At 42.7% G+C, this 22,500-nt stretch overlaps 1 protein-coding gene across 1 annotated transcript in view; it reads left to right on the top strand.

The window, feature by feature from the left end:
- Positions 1 to 13,330, top strand: part of LOC306913209 (V-set and transmembrane domain-containing protein 2A-like) — a gene marked incomplete at both ends in the record, with an annotated part of 35,032 nt that extends 21,702 nt beyond the window's left edge. The window contains 3 exons of the mRNA XM_079489797.1: positions 10,150 to 10,203; positions 10,570 to 10,912; positions 13,278 to 13,330. Of these exons, the coding sequence (XP_079345923.1) occupies positions 10,150 to 10,203; positions 10,570 to 10,912; positions 13,278 to 13,330 (450 nt within the window). The remainder of the gene's footprint in view (positions 1 to 10,149; positions 10,204 to 10,569; positions 10,913 to 13,277) is intronic.
- Between the last annotated feature and the right edge of the window lie 9,170 nt (positions 13,331 to 22,500).

The raw sequence follows: 22,500 nt of genomic DNA, 5'->3' as shown, positions 1-22,500 counted from the left end.
GAAGACATGTACCCACTTTATGTAACACTGCACTGAAATGGGGTTCCATAATGAGTGCAGTTTGGCACAGCTGAACAGAAAGCACTCATCTCATTTCTGTAGCAAGCAGACAACTTGCTATTGTGTATACAATCATACATCCTGTTATGAACGTTTGCTCATAATATTATATATTATTGTCGTTGGAGGAAACCTTGTATGTTGTAACCTTTTACATTATTATTTAAAACATTTGAACTATAAATCTGCTCACTATATTTTGTGCGACAGTGCGGAAGTAGGGCCTTAACTTACGGAAAAGCATACAACCGGGTGTTGTGACGTTGTTATATTGGCACAATCAGCTTTGTTTGTGTTTGTTTACGGGCTGAAAGAGTGACCATGGCTTTTTATCCGATCTACAAACTTGCAGTGAATGATTTTCGGCATTTCTGTGTGGCAATACTTTTTCAATGTTCAGTGAGTGTTCATGATGCACTTAAAGCCAGCAGCAGACAGTTGTCAGTAATTATCTCTGTGATTCATTTGAATTTGGCCACTTTCTTTGTTTTTGATGTTCTTCTGGATTGTAGGCTGAGATGGATGGAGTCTATCTCCTGAGATTCAGTTGCTTGTTTATTGTGTGCTGTACAGTGGCAGGAAAAACAACTGTTTAAAAAGCACACAATCCGTTTTTTAACAGTTTTTTTCATTTTTGTGCCCCCATGCCACTGTGCAGTTAGTAGCTGTCTTATCTGTATTATCTGTCTTATCTGTCTCTTTTTCAATGCTGCTGACCCTGGGAGCAGAACTCCAATATTTCCCATGCACTTGTTCAAATGGCAAACCAAGTCTATTCTATTCTTTATCATGGTACAATTCATGACCATGAATGAATCCTAAGTCAAGATGGGACAAAAGGTTTGAAGCAGCCTGCACTGCAGGCTGGCTGCCTTTGCTGGATGTTGGACGAGTGAAATCCTCCCCTACTCCGCTTTCACTATAGGCCTTCTCTTTAGTGCATCTATCTACCGTATGTTACGTATACAGCATTATCTCTTTATTCTGGTACCATCAAGAGCAGACTGCTATGCCATCAGTCAGTTTGTTTATTCTATGATACAAATGCATAATTTATCCTTCTGCTTGTAAAGAAATCTATGGAGAGCAGCTCAAGCTGTATGTCGGAGGGAGAGGGGGAGAGAAATAAAACATGATTGAACGAGGGGAAGGGAGGTTACGTCATCACTCATCAAGTGAGTTTTGTAAGTTCAGTATTCCCTGTTTGACCGAGTGGATTGTGCAGTTTAATATGCTCTTTTTACTGTTTTTTTAATGTTTTTTGTGGCTTTCGCCTTTATTTTATATATTTTATGGAGGGACAGACAGTAGGCTGACAGGAAATGGGGAGAGAGATGGGGGGAAGACATGCAGTAAAGGCCGTCGGGATCGGGAGTCGAACCCACAGCACACTGCCAGACTGGATTACCAGCCAAGGTGCCTGGACCACTGAGCCATGGCCCAGGCCTTTACTGGATTTTTGAGTGGTGCAACCACTCCAAGGCACAGCAATGTCCCTATGTTTAGAGTACCAACATGGGGTGCTGTTGCACCACTCACTTCAGACTGGTCTGATTTATTTTTAAACAGTGACTGCAGTCTATGGTCATCAGGCAAGTTTGTGTGTTTATGTGTTTATGTGTTTGTGTGTGTGTGTGTGTGTGTGTGCGTGTGTGCGTGCGTGTGCGTGCGTGCGTGCGTGCGTGCGTGCGTGCGTGCGTGCGTGCGTGAGAAAGAGAGTGTTGTGTACATTATTCTGAACACCAACAATATTGAACCAATGAAAGTATTAAGGTGTTTCGGACAAAACCTCTTAACTCCATTGGACCCTTAAACTGTCCGCTAAAACAGCTAACAAGTAATTGGCAATAAAGTTACAACACCAACGTTGATGAGGCAGTATTGGTTTTCTTCATTTCCAGAAAAACTTATATTTTTCATTTTCTAAAAAAAAAATACATTTTGGAATTAGGTGGTTTATTCCCGACAGCAGAGATATTATCTGATGATAATAGCTATGAAAAATACAAAGTCCACAGATACATCAATTCTCATTTGACAGTTTGTTTGGGAGTTACAATTGCTCCGCATGAACTGTTTTTTAAACAAAAAAAAGAAATGACTAAATCATCATCAATAATCACAATGACGTGAATCTTTTAATCTACCTTTCCACAGTAGAGCTGCAGCTGTCCTTGTCCTTGTTTGTTTTCATTCCTGATCATTGTTTGTATTCATTCATTAGAAGCCGTGTTCTGATATCCATGTTGAACAGGCAACACAATGCAATGGATAAGGATGTCAATTGCGTCTTCTTAACTTATTTAGCACCTTTTTTATATAATCACGCGGCTTGGCGCTTCAAAACCCAGTCTTTCGACAATGTATACATAAACAGCACTGTCCTTCGTCCTGAAATAACAAGCATTGTGATTCAGATTCATGTTTGAATGCTGGGAGAAGAGACTGGATCAAGCTTCCTAATATTTTATGGAGGAACGCTTCAAAGAAGGTGTTTCATTACTGTCATCTCTATGGGTAAAAAAGAAAAAGAGCAGATGATGGATGGAGCCCGCACATAGACATATAAACGTAGACGCCCTTTCCGGCTCTGAAGCGCGTGTCACAATTGAAGGCACAATTTCCCTGAGATTCCTTGCAAAGCATTTGCCTTCAATGAGCAGCTTCCACGTGCGTAACATAAGTCCCCGAAAAGACGCGCTGTGATTGGCCAGTAGTCACTTGAGTGAGGCATCTATTTTTTATCATTTCTATGAGCCCGCACACCCTAGGTACAAAAATACTTTCTTTATTGAGAAATCTGACAACGTTTCTATCTATTTGATCTTCATCAGGTCATGTGACCTGATGACCTGATTTGATCTTCAGCAGGTCAAGAAGATCAAACAGATCGAAACATTGTCAGATTTCTCAATAAAGAAAGTCTCTTTGTACCTGTGGTACCATCATCTGCTGAAGTTTCTTTAGCCCAGCATGTCGATGTGCGTATTCTACGTCCGCTCTAAAAAAGAAAAAGACAAATCTGAGGGAGCAAGCTCTTGCCTGTTCATCTATACTTTGATGATGCACAGTGATGCACTTTGATGATGCTGCTCTCACACACCAAGGTGTTGCTGCTACATAAAATAATACTGCATAATATGTACAGTGTGTGCCCAGGGGTCACCAACATTACATGTCAAACATGTCAAACGTGGCAAGAATTGTCCATGTCCGTGGTATTTTCTTCAGGGAGAGAGAGAGAGAGAGAGAGAGAGAGAGAGAGAGAGAGAGAGAGAGAGAGAGAGAGAGAGAGATCTGGGGAAGAGCCATCCCCAGGTTCTACGTTCCCGACCATGCAAAAAGGTTCTTTGTTCCCCACTTAGAATAAATCTAAACCAGAACCCTAACCTAGTAATTGTAGTACTTCTAGTAAGATTAAAAGTATTTTAGCAACTTAGTCTTAGTGTTACCTTTAGTAGCAAATTCTGATTTAAGCTCAGTCTTTGAACAACCCATTGAACTTTAGGCCTGCCTAGGCTACTTAAACTATCTAGTCTTAGCCAACTAAAAATGAACACTGGCAAGCTAAAACATAATTGCTCAGACTCTTCAACAAAGATGGCAAAAACAAACATTCTTTGTTCTGTACGTATAGGCCTACAAATGTATAGTAACCCTAAACTCTAAGGTAAGTGGTAAGTGTATGTACATAATGTACATACATAGTGTTATGAACACTTCTATTTTTCCTTATTCTGGGGATTCATTGAAATAGCAGATCTAAAAGCTCACAGCATGCTGAAAAAATGCACATTACGGTTATAGAATTGCGTGGACCCTGTCACGTTACCATATTGTCCATGTCACGTCACCAGCCCTGTCACAGTGATGTCAGGCCCTGTGACACAGGTCCGTGAGAGGGGTCTGATGATGGGACAGGGCCTGACACTAAAATGTACAGTATATAGGGCTGAAGTCGTTACTGTATGTTTTGTAATAATAATCAAAATCTATAATGTAACTAGTAACTAAAGTGTTCAAATAATTGTAGTGGAGTAAAAGTACAATATTTGCCTCTGAGATGTAGTGGAGTAGAAGTAATATGGAGTACAGTACATGAACTTAGTTACTTTACACAACTGCATGTCAGTATCATGGCCAGTATATCTTGATCAGTAACATGCCAGGACCTGACATGCCGATGACAGAGCTGTGACAGGGCTGTGACAGGGCTGTGACAGTGCTGTGACATGTCCCATCAGGCCCCATCTTCCATTTTTAGATGTGAAAATGTCTCTGTGGCACTAGTAGGAGAGCAGCGAGATGCAGTGGGTGATCATGTGAGCTCTGGTGAAAGTCTGTCTAAAACTTGAAAGGTGCATTTTCTGATCTCACGATGAGTATATATTTTTCTAACCTAAGGACACAAGTCCATTCTTTGTGTTTTTGGTATTGAGAAGGCCACAATCTGTCTCAACATCTGTATTCAACAACTTGCAACAGTGAGCGACAGATTTGCCATTCTTCAGAAGGGTGAGGTGGCTTGAATCATCACTCACACATTCTGCAAACAGGAGCTATGTTTGATTGCGCAGATTTATTTGTTTCTAACAAGATGAGTTTTTAGTGTAACCAATGATATTATTATTATTTTTCGACCCAGGGGTCGAAAATTGTAGCAAGTCAAAAACTGTGCTTGACTCCAAAAGCACCACTCACTTCACATTATCGTTTGATTTTCTCTTCTGCTTTAACACAATGCCACAGCGAGTCTGAACATGTCACAGTCACACCATCCAGATCCTCTCCTTTCTCTGTACTGTGTGGAGTGTTAATTAAACATCTTGCCAGATAAACCACAGACTCTTGAAGTCTCTTCTTACCATTAATGTGTGTCTCAGCAGGCGTTATTGATACCAACACTTTACACAGCCTTTGCATTCATCACCAAAGGTCAGAATCAGAGATTCATGCTTCCAGTGAAAGACAATCAGAACAACATGAGTGGATAGTTTAATACGCCAACCTTCATGTAAGAGTAATTTAGTGTGTGTGTGTGTGTGTGTGTGTGTGTGTGTGTGTGTGTGTGTGTGTGTGTGTGTGTGGGTGTGGGGGGGGGGGGGGGGGGGGGGATTTATGGTCAATAACTGCGGGACATATTTTACAAGAAGCCCATTTGAGGATTGCATGAAGAGTGGCAGCGTGGCAGGGCGCCAGGGCTTTGCAATAAAGAGAGACAAGAGATTGAAATTGAGACAGTCCCGAGCACAATGTTCCTATCTTGGCCCGGAAGGTTGCTCATGCGTTAAAAAATAAATAAAAATGAAATGTATAAATGGCAAAGTAATAGGGATCTAGTTTTTTGTTGTTGTTGTTGTCAATGGAAACTTTTGCCTAACTGTCAGCAACTCCAAACCTTTACCCAGGGGAACATTCAGAAGTGTGTATGAGTGCAGATTAAAAAGAAAGTCACTCTCCTTTTTTCCTTTTTCTTCTTATCCCCTTTTTTTCCGGCACAATTAAAGGCTTTAGCACCTTTGCAGTGGTGGAAAGTAACTAAGTACAAAGGGGCCTTTGTAGCTGTGCCTGTGGTTTCTTTGAGTGAGAAGTAAAACATATTTTAATCACAGATAACATTGCCAGACGCAACACAGCAAACCCCCAAGTAGTCTATAAATGTCTGTTCCATGATAAAGGCCAGGATATTGGAAATGCATTATGTCACAATTACCCTGATTGCATTTTTACAGTGCAGGATGATTGATGGCACTGCACTAATACTGTACAAATAACATCCTCTCTTTTATGGTTTTCAGAGTGACTGAAAAGCCGAAATAACCCTTTTTTAAGCGCTATAAAACATTTTTTATACCACTTAAGCTCAATTATAATACTTCTTTGTGCGACAAATATTGAAAGGTATTTTGTATAATTATTAGAACTCTTAAGAATTGATTATATATTTAGGGAGGAGACCTGTATCTGATGATCTTAGGGATCTGGTTGGTGCATATTCAGTGAGCATGACAAAAATAGGAATGAACTAATGTTGCTTAGATTAAAATAAACATATAATAGGAAGCACTTATAATCAAGTATTTGCTTCACTGACCAGCAAGCACGGTCAGGACCTGGACAAATTAGTGACGTCTCAATTGGGGCCAGATCAAGTTAAACAAAGACTAGTCAGATCTGGCCCAGAATATCGCCTGATTTCAACCAACATGAATTCTGCCCACTAAAACGGACGTCCCTGGATGAATTAGAGAGAGTCCGATCGAGGCCAGATCAACTTAAGTCATATCATAACTAGTCAGATCTGGCCCAGAATAAGCTATATTATTTCAACTGGTGAAGACGTCCTGGAAATGACGTAAAGATTATCCCCATATGGGCTGTGATCTGGCCTAGTCCTGAACGTCACCGGAGGACGTCATCATGACGTCATTTGGCTTGCTGGGTGGGATCTAGTGAAGAGAAGATACAATTGCATACTTTTTGGTTTTCTGAGCAAGCTGGAGTTTATCCAGCGGAAGAGAATGACAATAATAATAATCTAGTCTAGCTAGAAATAAAAGCATGAGCCATCTTTTCAGAATCTGACTGTCTCAGGAAGCATCAGGCATAAAGTGAGTACAGTCATAAAATGCAGTCTTGTGGATGTTACTGTTAGGGAGGGACATAGGGACATTGCTGTTCCTTGGAGTGGTTGCACCACTCAAAAACTTTTAAATGAGGCCTACTTCAGCATCAAAGAAAATAAATTGTGTGTGTGTGTGTGTGTGTGTGTGTGTGTGTGTGTGTGTGTGTGTGTGTGTGTGTGTGTGTGTGTGTGTGTGTGTGTGTGTATAACCAATACAAGCTAGTTAATTCAGCATTATTTTATTGACCAGTCAGGCCGGTATGGCAGGCCTGAGGCCTACCATAGGCCTGAGGCCTCAGGCCTACCATTGCGTGGCACATCTATGCACGGAATATCTATGTTCACAGTGAAAGGGGGTGCATAACCACACCAGGGCAGATTCTGCACTGTGGTCCTGTATGGTTGCTTTCAACACTCACTGAACAAAAAAATAATGAGTATACTGTAGTGTACGCAATCTATATCTATATCATGCCACCCACAGGAACACACAATCATTTTGATTGGAGAGTGATTGTGCAGCTGTTTGCCATAAATACATCTCAGTGAAATGATGAAAGGACAAAACAAGAACCAATCAATCAAAAATGGATACCATAGAATATATTTTTTAGGCGAGCAAGGGGAATAAAGCTTTCTTTCAGTAAACAAGTGATTGCAATACCAACCACACAATGACCTACTGTATAAAGCATGAGAAAAATGATTGTGCATCTGCCAAATACATTTGGCCATTTTTTATCAGAGCAAAGTATGCAGATGGAGCTGAGATTATTTCAGTGTTCTTATAAACTCCCCCCCACAGTTTAAGCCTTAGACTCTCTGTAGACGTCTTTAAAGCTTCTCTTCTCTCTTCACTCTTGCTTTTTAGTTGAGCTTTTAACACCTCTGTGTTTCTTCTGCCCTCACCACATGCTTATGTGGCTATGCAGCGAGCTAAACACTCTAAGAAGCATCCAAGACAGGAGCTGAACTTGACACATCTTTAATAGAAGCTGTGAAACTATGAAAATAAAGGAAAAGAGCATGTGTAAATTTCACATAATTGTACACAACTTGCATAATCAAACAAATGAGCATTATTATGAGTTCACTAAAGTAATGAAACTGAAATGACAACAAGAATGATAATCTATACAATGATAGATAAATCACAGGAATTAACTAAACAGCAAGTGACCAAACAGTGGAATCAGTTATCTGTAGGCATGGATCTGTATACTCACATGTAACAAAATCACAAAAACACATCAGATACCAGAAAGCATGGCTTAACAACACTCGATCATTGACCAAATTAACCACTCAAACCAGTAAATAAACATACATTATGTTCTCCAACACATACATTTACATAACTGGCCTTAGAAACATTATATACTTACAAACTTTGCTTCTCAAGGGCACACAGAAACAGAGGACATGAAGCTGCCCTAATTCTTAATTTTATACTCACTGTTCTGCTTGATTTGTTGCTGTTTTATGCTCTTTGCTATTGTTTTATTGTCTTAACGTTACTCTGTTTTTGTTTGTTTTAATGATATTTTACATTTTTCTTGTTTTTCTCTTTTATGCCCTATAAAGCACTTTGTGCTGGATTTTTATGTCATGAAAGGTGCTCAGCTATACAAATAAAGTGTATTATTATTATGAATCCACTAATCCAGACACCAGTGTGTGTTAGCACTAGAGTGCAACGGATGTCTTTCATCCGCACACGCCTTATTCCTTCATCAGGCATCGTGTACGAAACTAATGCAGCCGTCACGCTCACGCACCACCGTTGCTGTGTGGGCTGATCTGTGCTGAACTGTTGGACCAATGAATGACACCTTGACACCCTTTGACCAGGGCTCATCAACATGATGTCCATACACAGACAAATGTGTATGCAAGGAATGCAAAGACACTGATTGAACACTATGGGACATATAGGAGTCCAACTAGTACTAGTGGTTCTCAAATGTTTTATTTTGAAGGACCCCCATTAACTCTCAGAGTTACAGACCTGGTCATTCAGGGCTAGCTCTTCATGTGTTTCTGGTAGTAGTTATTGTCCACTCATTTTGTGTAAAAAAAATGGCATTTTGACAGAAATGTCCACAAGCCAGCATCGTGATGACCCCTGGCTTTGACACAATAGAGAATGGCATGTCCTAGTATGAAGAAAAGGTGAAGATGTAAAGGCCTTCGTACCCTATTGCTCCTTAATTCTGCTCATTAATCACCTTTCCGCTGAACGCCCTGCGGTGTAAGTTCAGGCCTCTCTGAGGGAATAACTTGACAGAATGCTTTGCACTGTGGCTGTTGTTCACAAGTGGTTGTCTTATACGCTCTGTGCCCTTTCTCCGTACGGCCTGCCGTGCAGCCATTGAGTGTTTATCTTCCCTGTAGGTGCTTACTGCTTATCGTATAATCGCACAGCCAGGCCAGTGACAAGAGCCTGTTCTGCTTCATGGCTCCCGCTTTGCTTCAGTTCTGTATGATTCAGCAGACTTTTTTGATATAGTTTCTATGGGCATGGGTCCATTTGACCTCCCTTGTGGGATAAATAAATTAGATCCTCAAAAAATCAATGTCCAGGCCATGGAGAAAGCTGTATGTTGAGTGTTTGTCGCCTGTGCCAAAAATATGCCATCACATAAGCTGTGTGTGTGTGTGTGTGTGTGTGTGTGTGTGTGTGTGTGTGTGTGTGTGTGTGTGTGTGTGTGCGTGTGTGCGTGCGTGCGTGCGTGCGTGCGTGCGTGCGTGCGTGCGTGCGTGCGTGCGTGCGTTTCAAGCATTTTGTCAATTTTGTCAAAGCACACTCCAGTTTCGACCTGTTCTCTTCAAGTTGCTGCTACGTTCTCTGTAATCTAATCTAATAATATTAATAAAAAATTATTTGAAATCGTAAAGTATTGCAATCCAATTCAAGTGAGATTTATGTTTAGTTATTGTACATTTAGTATTATGGTTAAAACATTGAGAGCTTCTGCTCTGCTGTTTGCACTGCAGACAGTGACGCTGTGATGTGGGGTAGCTGTGGAAACCCCTGCCAATGTCGCTGTGCATGGCAGCCTGCATTCAGCGACTAGTCTGTCTGTCTGTCTGTCTGCCGGCCTGCCTTTCTCTTTTGGGGGGGCTGGGTACCCCAAATTACAGCGAAATTAGAACGAAATACGCCAATTTCTTTGCACCGCACAGACCAGGGGGGATCTGAAATGTTGTCTAGCCCGGGGGCCCTTGGGAGGGTAAATCCGGCCCTGCGTTGACGTCAGAGTCAAGTCTTCGTCCTGAAAAAAGGGGTCGTTAACAAAATAATTCTGTCATCGTCAGGCTTGACGAAAACAAAACTGGTTCTTGAAAATGTCTGCTGTCTTGAAATGACACTCTTTGAAAGCTGTACCAGACTAGGTAAGGCTACTACTGTAATGTTTCTATAATACACCCCCCCCCCCCTCTCTCTCTCTCCATATTCTCAGATGGAAATGATACAAGAGCCAGATCCTTACGATGACGAGGGGACAAAAATAAGTGTAAGTTCAGCCCATAAACAGGGTCAGGGTCAGCCTTAATCCTAAACCTATACTGTATGGTCTAATTTAATTTAATGTTTTTTATTTATTTATTTTTGATATAGCTGAATATTTTTCAGCAGGCACTAGCTGTCACTATATCAATATATATATCCATGTGAATGGATTATTGTTCAAAAAGAACAAAAGCAAACCTTGTACAGGTATAGCTATACATATACCTAATAGTTACAATTTAAACAATTCACATGCTATAATCAACATTCCCTGCCAGAGTTAACTCTGTTTGTGTGTGAACTGCCAGGGTTCATTAAAACATTTGACAACAATGTTGTTTGTTCCCCCCCTCCGAATGTGTCCCGTCAGACCGTAAAGGTGCAAGGCAACGACATTTCTCACAAGCTGCAGCTCTCCAGGGTCGGAAAAAGCGACGAGGGCCTCTACGAGTGCCGGGTGACGCGCGCCAACTACGGAGAGATCGCCGAGTACAAGGCCCAGGCCTGGCTGAAGGTCAACGCCACAGCCTGGCCTCCCCGACCGGCAGCGGTGCCCGCCGCCAAGAAGAGCTCCCCGCTCCACCTGACAGACAAGAAGCCCAGGAAGTCCACCTCGCCCCTTGGACAGGACAGCACGAATTCTGACCAGAGGGTGGAGTCCACCTCCACCTCCCACACGTCCTCGAAGACGGATCAACACAACCCAAGCTCAGGTACGCTCCCGATAGTTGGAGTCATAACTAGGAGTGGATATACTGGTTCTTTACTTATTTCTGATAGTTATGTTGGAGTCATAACTAGGGGTGGATACTGGTTCTTTGATAGTTGGAGTCATAACTAGGGAAGGATACCGGTTCTTTGCAGTGGTATAAAGTAACTAAGTACATTTACTCAAGTGCTGTACTTAAGTAACATTTTGAGGTACTTTTTACTTTACTGGAGTATTTCCAATTTCCAATACTACTACAAGCTCACAATGCGCCGGACATGCATTTGAAAACATGAAACTACTTTGAATAATTTTGGCTTGTGACATTAATCAGACCATAGGCTATAGCTCAGGGGTAGATTAGGCAGGGGGCCACAACATGACTTAGAAGTCGGGGGCCGACCCACAATACCGTGTTTGTAGTTAACCGTTTGACCATTTTCTTGTGTGCTATATAGAACACAATAATGGACAATGGACATATTATGTCCATTTTGGTAACTTATTAGGATCTGCTTCATACTGCATTCATGCCTTTTGATGTTTGACATAGGATCATCTGTGCCGGTCCTTTATAATGCACATGCTTTGAATTGGATATCTATCTATCTGTCTATCTATAAATGTACCAGTCTCTGTCTGTCTGTCTGTCTGTATGTCTGTCTGTGTATAATCCACGTAACTCGAGAACCGTTCGCTCCACCGACTTCAAATTCGACACACACGTGTCACTCCACTGCAGGGGGTGCAGTGCCCGGTGTCGAGTCGGTCATGGTTGTCCAGAACCGCCTTAAAAAGGATTCTGCCCGGGCTCTGGACAGGGCCCCTGCCCACTAGGGTACATATATGGACCTGGCCTGTTCTGACATCCTTCTGACATCTGCATAGACTCCATGCCTGCCTATGACAAAGAACTCCATATATTTTCAACGTGCATTGTTTCAAGTAGGCCAGTGCCCAACGGGCAGCGCTGTAGAGGCTCCAACGCAAAATATCTGGGTGGAGCATGCATTTCCAACGTGCATCGTTCCAAGTAGGCCAGTGCCCAACAGGAACCACTGTAGAGGCCCCACGGGCACCGCTCTAGTTGAGAAAAAAGGAAGTAGATATTTCATATATAGTGTCCTGTGCACGGTTCTCTGGCATGGAAGTGTCTTTGTGAGAATAGTATTGGAAGCAGGCTGGCATGGTGAAGTGCTTACATATTCGTATTAAGGACAAGTTTTTTTTCCCTTTTTTTTAGCATCAGGCTGATAAGGGCACACTCGCCCAGCAGTCTGCCGTCACCTATAGGCGGATGTGTGTGCCCTCAGGGCGTCTTACTGGTTTATACAGACACTGGCAGGACCCTGAGTAGTACAGAGACTAACAATGCAAATCTTTTGGTTTTAATTGAGGAGGTGTCATCCCATTGGGGATTGCCCATAATAAGTCAGACATCCCGTTAGTCAGACCTGTGCAGACCTGTGGTTAAGACTCACCCGTGCTGCGGGTTAAAAATCACCCTTGGCTTCCTGTGAGGTTAGGGTTTGTGATAGTGTTAGCAATGTGTGGCACCATCTCATCTCGTTCTGTCGCTCGACCACTGAACCTGTGTGGACAGTCAGTGCTGGAACAGGTCCTGGGTCTGCCTCATTTTGTGTCATGACAAATTGGTCTCAGACCTCCTGTTGGCTTATGACCTCATCAGCCAACCTCCCTTCAAAACTATCGACTGCTCTCACTGCTGCCAGAATTCTGCCTTGGGCAGAATGCGGTAAGTAACAAAAAGATATATAATATCACGCCCACCTTGAAGGTCTCACCGACGTCTGACCAAATCACAGAAGCCAATGGTGTTAAACCCACTTTGCCACTCACTTTATGCATGCAAATAATGTAATATAGACTAGGGTCTATAGCCAAACAGACATTGGAGGTCGGTTGGAAGTATGTAGTGGGCTTTAGTCTAAGCGTTGTGGCTCAAAGATAAATTATGTGATTTATTCACCCCCGGGCCTAACTGATGTCAGCTGAGAAACAATCCACTATTAGATTCTGAGCGTCACTTCCAAAAGAACATCATTAATATCTCCAAGAAGACACTGGGAGTGTGCGTGCAAGGATTCACGCCGATTGGTCCAGCAGTGTCTGAGATTAGCAGCTCACAGACAGGGGAGAAAAGTTAATCCCCACCCAGGGGCCGTTCCAGACTGGCGGAGATAATACACGCTGTGAATCCCAGGGTCCTCTGTTTGTTTTTTTTTGTTTTTTTTTGTCTGATTACCAAAAGAACACAGCCCCGCTTCTCCCTGCGTGCACATCAGCCAATCATTTCCCTAGAGGTCAGTCGGATTCAGACGTGCAACAAAGCTGTTTGTGCTTTGCAGATAGCCCCAAATCCAAAGACGGAGCCGGAGAGATATTACTTGCTGCTGAATAGAGACAAAAAAGTTGGATAATACCCAGGGGGCTGCAGAATAGATTATGAGGCAGCCAAATTATGCTGACAACTGCGTCGCAGCGAGTGCTCTGCGCGTGGCCCGTCTTGACACTGATAAATGCCTCCACCGCCGCGGCTGCCCTCAGCGATTTCCCAAAGCGTCCGAGAGGGTCGACAGAGTTCCTTTGTCACAGAGAGAGAGAGAGAGTGTCGAGTTTGAGGCTGATGAACAAAAATGAGCTCAACAGGCTCGCTTGAAATTAAAGTGGTTTTTTTTCTGCACCTCTGCATCTGTAAACAAGGAGGGAGCGGTTCACTGCTGCTCTGCAGTGCTGTGTCAGCTGCGCTTACCCCCACCCCCCACCACTACCATCAACAAGGCGAGGCCAACTCACGCATGCACAAATAAAAACAGATCTGTCTTTATACCATCACTGCATCACTGCCATGGACCCTGATTGCATAACCATTTACCAAGTAAGTGACCAAAAAAACAACTAAATATGATTACTGACATGTATTTGGAAAACTACTACATCCCAGGCACCGTTACTGCAGTTGGACAGGAGCATGAAGCGCCTCACATCCGTTCAATGGACAAATTGAGTACATGCACTGAATCACTGTGTCAAGATGACATCAATGCGTTTCCTACAGTGGGATAGTAGGGTTCTCCGGATGTCCTTCATTACATGTGCGCATAATGAAAAGGTCGAGATGTTCCCCTGCCTGCGTCATCACACGTTCCCCTTCCATGGAGTCAAAACAGCCAGCCAGGATGTCAGCCACTAGGCCAGTCATTTAAGTAAGCTAAGCAGCCAGACAGTTAGCCGCTCAGCTTGTCAGTGACACACAGCCAGTCATTGCTTGGACAGGCAGCCGGCCAGGCATTGAGCCAGTTGGCAAGCAGGGTGGCAAGCCAGTCTATCACAGAGACAGCCCAGTCAGCTGGCACGTTGGTTAGACATACTAACAGTCCGACAGGCATTAGTCCGACAACACAGTCGCTCCCGACGCATGCGTGGCCGGTTAAAACTCACCCGTGTCCCCTGACATGCGTGGCAGGTTAAAACTCACCTGTGTCCCCCGACATGCGTGGCAGGTTAAAACTCACCCGTGTCCCCTGACATGTGTGGCAGCTGGCAGGTTAAAACTCACTTGTGTCCCCTGACATGCATGGCAGGTTAAAACTAACCTGTGGCTCCTGACATGCGTGGCAGGTTAAAACTAACCTGTGGCTCCTGATCTGTGGCAGGTTAAAACTAACTAAGGGTTTGGGTTTTTGGTAGGGTGTCGGACAAATAAAACAAACACAAGTATTTGTATTTTTCACTGTCTGCACCTTCTCTTTGCAGGTACAACGAGAACATCATTCAACTTTGGACTGGCACTTCTTCTCCTGGCTTGTGGTTTCGCAAAGGATGCGTTGTTATGTTTTCAAGAACTGGCTTGATGTGCCCACTCCACATCTCTCTCTCTCTCTCGCTCTCTCTCTCTCTCTCTCTCTCTCTCTCTCTCTGTCTCTCTCTCTCTCTCTCTGTTATTTTGCACCGAGTGGACAGCACAGTTGATCCTCACCTCCCAGCTACTCGCGCCCAGCAGCACATTCTCATTGGCCGTTGCACACAGCTGTCTCCCAGCCCATTGGCTTACGTCACTGTACAGATCACTTTCTGAGGTATTACAGCATTCCTGGTGTGGAAGAGAGGACACTGTTGGACTTTGTTTGTGGAGGAATGACCCCATGACTCGATCGGGCACATACGTTGGTCGGATAACAGCCCGACATGCAACAGTCCGACACATGTGTGGTTGTTTAAGACTCACCCGTGGCTTCCCTGTGAGGTTAGGGTTAGGTTAGGGTTTGGGGTAGGGTGTCAGACTAATGCCTGTCGGACTGTTAGTACGTCGGACCAAACACATGCACCCGACTCGATTTCCCCTGTTGATGTGTTAATTTGCTTATAAATGAGAGTCCTGACGAAATGAACACTAATGTATATCATTTAAATACAAACCTGGACTTCAGGATCTTGCACACCGGTCTGTAATTTTCGCCCGGAATTTGTCGCGTGTAAAACATTTATTAATTTGCCCTCACCGGTCAGGTTTACCCACCGCCTCCGATATTTCCGACCAGGTTCGATTTTCTGCGTTTTTCACATCACCTTTTCTGTATTTTTTTCTTTGTGTTTTGAGGCTGTGTAGCCTACCAGCCTACCACCGGTGGATTGAGGAAAGGCTCATAGCACGCACTTACCCTACAGTATGTCAGTTGCTGTTTAGTATCGATCGCAGTGGTCTTCTTCTTAACGTGGCTTAATAAGTATTATTGCAAAACATCTCCGTGATCATAGCGATCTCAGAATGGACGCAATATATCCATTTGATTGTTTTGTTTTGTTTTTTTGTTTTTGATTTGTCTGCAATAAATAATAATACGCATCGGAGTCATTGTGCAAGGCGGGTGTGCGACGTGCGTAACGATTTACGGATATAAAAAGGTTTTTGCATACAAACATATACAGACTTCAGTAGGCAAGATCCTTTACAGTACAGTCCACGAAAGCTTCTGAAAACGTAGATGTAAAGCAATAATCTGTGAATATAATGACAGAGAGAGGTATTTGCAACTGTAATACCTAGGATTCGAACCCCGGTTCCTGGGAAACTACACATCTGCTGCTCATTCAAGGAAAGGGTACACTATAGTGTCCTGCAACTACAGCAGGGTTTAAACGTCTCAATGGCAGTGGTGGAAAAAGTACTCAAATGTTTTACTTGCAATATAGAACCACTCTGTTACAAGTAAAAGTCTGGAATGCAAACTTTACTTGATGTGTACTGTATTGGGCTGAAGTGGTTAATGTATGTTTTGTAATAATACTGGAAAATCTTCTAAAGTTTTCAAATACATGTAGTGGAGTAAAAGTACAACATTTGGATCCGAGATGTAGTGGAGTGGAAGTAAAAGTATTGGAAATTGGAAATACTCGAGTAAAGTACAAATACCAAGTTAAGTAAATGTACTTAGTTACTTTCCACCACTGAGTTTGGACAGTAGCATGGGATCCAGCCTGATTCAATACATTGTGTGGATTTATTTTTCTCACTTCACCGAGCATAGTGAATCAGGCTGGATTCCTATAGGCTATAGTTTGCATGGGGAAGTGGGGTACAATGCAACCCAGAATATATATTTGGTTTATTTTTCTAACATTACATATAGAGCTCATCGCAGTGTATTTTGGATCCATCCACAGCATTTATAAACAAAACGCTTTGACAATCTGACCCAAACACAGGCCAAGGTGTTTGGATTCTTATTGCAACATTTAACTTCACATCAGATAATATATGAACTAAACAGTCCATCTCGTTGCTCCACTTTTCCCACACGTTTCAGTTCCTATTCACTGTGGAAATTGTATGGGAATATGTTCACCTTAATGATCTTTTCATCAGATGGTAAATTGTGTTCTATACATGTTTAAGTTTTATACACTTGTTTATGAAACGGTTCAAAGGGTATCTATACACCACGTAGTATCCAACATAAGTATCATGCAACCAAAGAGAGAAACAATTCATATAATGGTATATATATACAGTATATTAATGACTGGTATCATCATTCCTTGCCCTTTGATGTTATCAGTTGACGCCCCACATTATGTATATTCAAACAGGCAAACATTAATAGATACACATGATTATGCCAGCGTAATGCAGAAACGTCACTTCTTGGATGAGAGCGATTGCAATTGACACACATTATGATTATTACAACACTGTGTGTGTGCTTTCAAAAGCCAATAATCCCGTCAAGCTTCCATTTGGCTTCAAAGACAAAGCAAATTCATATTTCCGAGATTTATTTCCGTCCTTCACTATATGGAGGCACATGGGACTTGTTGATTCAGCAGTATAACAGTCAATTCACACCAGGTATGAGGTCTGAGGCCTCATACACACGTACAGAAACACATGTTCTGTGTTTTGTCTGTGTTTGATGGCCGCCTCAATGCTTTTCCAAAGGAAGTCACATGGTTTGACCAAACATTTTTGTTTGATGGGCAGCAATCAGCAATCAAAAACAAATGTTTAGTCAAACCATGTAACTCCCATTGGAAAAGCATTGAGGCGGCCATCAAACACAGACAGAACACAGAACATGCGTTCTATACGTGTGTATGAGGCCTAAAAGCAGCAAAAGCTGTGCCGTAACAACGCTTAACTTATGCACACTAATGCACTTGCATCCGATCCACCAATCATAGCCCCCCCCCGCAGCTTGTGTGTAAACAAGTATGAATTTGTATGAACAGGTCATGATACTAATATCGATTCCTTTCCAATTTACAGCTGCTAAATCTTTGATTTAAAACCGCACTACTTCACATACTGTCTACTGGCTAATTCTTCACCTCGGCAGCTGACACACACGCTTACGCACGGTGGCGGGTGTCACTCGTAGCCTCGGACACGCCCCAGTTATTGCATTTAGCGCTGTGTACTAGCATCACCGCTTGCCACATGGTGTGAATTAGTCTGACACCTGAATTTTCATTTCGTTTCACTTCATTATTCAGACTGACAGCTTTTCCCTCGGCAGCCGTTTCTGGGATGGATCTTGCCAAAGCGGCAGATCAGTACGGTCGCAAGTTACGACCGCAGTGGGAGCAGCCATGTTTGTTGTTTGACGTCATCGAGTGACGGCGCTGATGGCCAATCGGCTGCTGCATCCGATTTTCGATGCAAACTGACACCGCCGTAGCAGAGTCACCAGACCTGAATCGCCAGAACAGGGCTGGAGCCAGGCTAGGTGTGAATTGGGCATATAGGCATGACGGCTGCTACAGAGGATGTTATGCTTGTGGGAATCAAGCTAGAGACCATCAACTCCGTACCTGGGTCCAAGATGTGTGCAGGCTGATATAGGCAGCAACCCTGTCTTATCCCTGCAGTTAAAGTTACTAGTGTTCTGTGATCGGACAATGATTGCTATTATATGTTTCAGGGACGAGACGCATTATTTAAAAGCATCCGGATTTATGTTATTTGGAAGACCTTGCCGATTGAGATCTGGATAATGACGCCAAGTTCCCAATTCTTAAAGGACCACTTTTCAACCAATCTTCATATAATTGGTCCTCACTAAAGCTGCGTTCAGACCTGAATATATATATACTGTATATATTCGCCTCGGTCCGTCCCGTTCGCGCAATTCTCGTCTTTGCATTGACTTTGTATGTAATCGCGCCGCTCTAACCATCCAAGTCTGAACGCACCTTTTTATGTTTATGATAAAATAGCACAATTTATTTTTTTCCTACTCGGTCTGTGTCTCATAGGAGGGCTGTGGGCAGTTCAGAAACCCGTCTTCCGTGACATCATCGATGGGGAATCCAAGCTAATATAAACTGCATGATTTCTATTCCGGAAAAGTTACAATGCGATAATGGAATTAAGCCGTTGTTCTCGCGATAATACAAATCGGAATATCTGCCTAACGATGACGACGATGTCATTGGAAGACGGGTTTCCGAACTGCCCACAGCCCTCCTATGAGACAAAGACCGAGTGGATTTTTTCTTACTTTTGCAATTTCACCATGAACATTAGTGAGGACCAATAGAGCACCGAAGTCTGATGTCAAAATCGGTAGAGGGCGCAAATCCACGGGTTCATGTACTTTTTATTTGCATTGTAAACTCCATAGGGGGATTTTAGATTGCCTCATATAAGAACTGTGTTTGAAAAATAAACATGTCATCCCGACCGTTTCACTCATATGGATATGAAGAATCAACTGACTGAGAGAAATCGCTATTGTTACTGCTACTGAATTTTTACATTACATTAGTTACATTTTCGCTAGAAGCAGACTATCATATATGAGTGACTGTCGCAAACGATACAGAGACACCTACCTGACAATAACGCCGAGACAGCTTGTTTATTTTTGGACCACAATGCTTATATGAAACGATTTTAAGATGACCCCATGTTATTCTCCATAGAGAAATTACTTCCGTGAACCAGGGGAATCGAGGGGAGTGACGTCAGGGGAGTGACGTCAGGACGTCAGCGCTCTATTATATGAGGATAGGTTGAAAAGTGAGTCATCCTTTAAACGGTTTCAAATGTGGGCACAGTTCAAATGAATGCCTTGTGTTTGCCCCGTTGCGGTATGAAGAGGAAAGCAACTGTACAACTTGTAAATGAAATTATGAGCATGATTTTTTTTTTATCCCAAAAAAAAGCCAGAGGCCAGTGATGTATCTGTATTTGTACTAAACATGATGCCATGTTTTCATTTCAGTGCAACCATCTCCAAAGCGAGTTTTCATCTCTGAAATTAACTTCTACGAAAATGAGTGGGGAAATAAATGATAATTAAAAAGAAAATCCTAAATAAAATGTGGATCTCTTGTCCTCCTCTGAGGACAACACTGACTTGTCGGGATGTAAACGTGAATGGAGTGACCCAAAAAAAAAGATTAAATTCTTTAGAACAGAACGAAACAAAAGGATGGGCAAACACCTTAAAATGAACTATGGAGCAGCAGCGCTGTCATTATTTCCGCTGGATATTATTTAAAAAAAAATGCCAATGCAGCATTCCATTATTTTGTTGGTGCCACAATAGATGTTTTCTTTAGTTGTTTTTTTTCCAATGACATTTCATCTCAAAGCAGTCCTATGTGTTTGTTGATCTGTCATAATATTTGATGACTTGTAATTCTCTTTCCTTTGGTACCGTGTGAGGCTTCTGTACTGGATCATTGCAACAGTTTGTATAATAATAATGATGATATCAGATTAATATTTAAATAAAACATTTTCACTGATGAAAATCCAAACGCCACAGGAATCCATCTGTCTGGCTGGGAGCATATATGCTGTGTAAACTGCCAACCTTTCCAACTGAGACTATTGGTCTACTTTTTGGCTCAAAAGAAAACTGAACTTTTCTTTTAATCACATATCCTGGGTTATTAGAGCCACATTTATATTCTGCACTAAATAAGCAGCAGGCATCTTTTCTATCCGTAGAATCAGATGTTAATCAAATCAAACAGTTTGGACAGAGTTTCCTGCCGTGCGTAACGTGTAGCGTTGTACAGCGTACACCCTGACAAATTGATATTACCACGGGCTCTGCATGTTGATTTTGGCATTCAGCCTTTGTCGGCGTAAACAACCTCAAAAATAGGAACCCGTTTTGCTCGGGGGGGAGGGGGGGGGGGGGGGGGGGGGGTAGCTGTCCCTGTCACGTCTCATCATGCATCCATCTCACTGAGGGATGAAATGGGAGGATGGAAAACAGGACACACTTTGGAATTCAGATTGCGAGTTGTCTGGGCTACGTTGAATCTCAGACAGGGTGTTTACAGCAGAACAATTTGATGAGATGCACAACTCTGCCCAGGTGTGTTTGTGTGTGTGCGTGCGTTCGTGTGTGGAAGGCCGGAGGAAGGTGTGTTGCCACAAAACGGCAACATTTGGAAATGAGGGATGAACCCAACTGTCAGTCGTAGCATTCTAATCAGGTGTCTGGTCCCACCTCGGGCTGCAAAGAAACGTGGAAGATGAAATCACTGCATGAATAAATCTGCCGATACTAGCTAACACATAATAAGTGAAAATACCTGCTCTAAAAGCTCACACCTTGTGTGATATTCTTTTTCTTAGAATACAGAAATGCATTGATATTAATAAGACAATGTAGTTTGTAAGTATTTCTAAAATGATGTACATTTGAATAAATCTTTAAAACAACTAGGCCTACTCCACTCCTTTAAGTGAGGTACAAATTTGACAGAGCAACTTCCACTTGTTAGTGGTTTCGGATATTATCAGATGATGTAATATCCGCCATCAGCCCTTGTCAAGACCATGCAATGGAGCCAATATGGACATTTCCTACACGTTGTTGTCAGCCATTGTCCGACGTTGCGTTGGTCGGGTTGTCCGACTACTAACCCTATTACTAATCCTAACCATGAATCTAACCCTAACTCTATACCCTAACCTCATTCTTAACTGGCCACGTAAGTACACTGTGACGGCCCTGCCCCCTCTGCCTCACTGTAGGCTAGCCGGCAGCCTCTGTGATGGCAGAGTGGAGCAGGCCGTCAGCCCAATTGTGCTCACCTGAGGTGGGTGGAGCTTAGGGCAGTATATAGGGAGCTCTCCTGGCTGCAGATCAGTCTCTCGCTGTCCTCCCTGCAAGCAGGACCTGCTTGGGTTGCCACCTGGCCCAAGGGCCTAACTAACCTTTTGTCTAAGTTATGTTACCTCTAACACCATGGTGTAAGAGGTATGGTGTTGCACATGCTCAGTTGCCCTCTAGGCCGCACATGAAGTCTGTGTGATGCCTAATTGGCTGCATGGCAGCCAATCAAACACTATGTCCTTGTTTGGGAAACACTGTCAAACACAACAACATAGAAATACACAACCTAGACTAGAGCACAGCCATACCTGTCCTCATTGTGCACGTAAGGCCTCCTGCATGAATACACAAACCTGTTTCCCTAAAGCCTCTTTAGCCTACACACACACCTGTCGACATGTGGCAGTATTAAAACCATTCGCAGAGAAATGTGTGGTGCGAGTGGTGACTTTCTTCATCTCATTTAAATATAAAAACTTTGAAATTAAGGCCTACTTCAGCATCAAAGAAATTAAATTGAATTACATTTTTTTAAGAGTGAAGAGAGCCTACTGTCAGCTGTACAGCAGTCCAAATATTATTAAATTAAATTTCAGAATGGTAGACCTGAGGCCTACCATTGCGTGGCACATCTATGCATGGAATGTCTATGTTCACAGACTTCATGTGCGGCCTAGAGGGCAACTGAGCATGTGCAACACCATACCTCTACACCATGGTTTAAGAGGTGTCCTTTGGGAAACCGGGCCATTACTGATAACTGATCTCTTCACATCTCACACCTGATTATTTATCATTCTTTAATTACTTTAACTTAATAAATATACTTTAAAAATGTTTATACTCTTGTGTGGACTCCCTGTTTTTGCCATGCATCCCCTAGTGCATGACAAATGGGGGCTCGTCCTTACTTAAGTGATTGATTGATTGATTAATTGATTCGTTTGTTTGGTTAAAGTTTTTCTTGGTTGGGAGTTTCACACTTGCG

The sequence above is a fragment of the Electrona antarctica genome (assembly GCF_951216825.1).
Source record: "Electrona antarctica genome assembly, chromosome: 20".
Lineage (NCBI taxonomy): Eukaryota > Metazoa > Chordata > Actinopteri > Myctophiformes > Myctophidae > Electrona > Electrona antarctica.
Note: the sequence above shows the minus strand (reverse complement) of the source record. Positions and strands in the feature narration are given on the sequence as shown.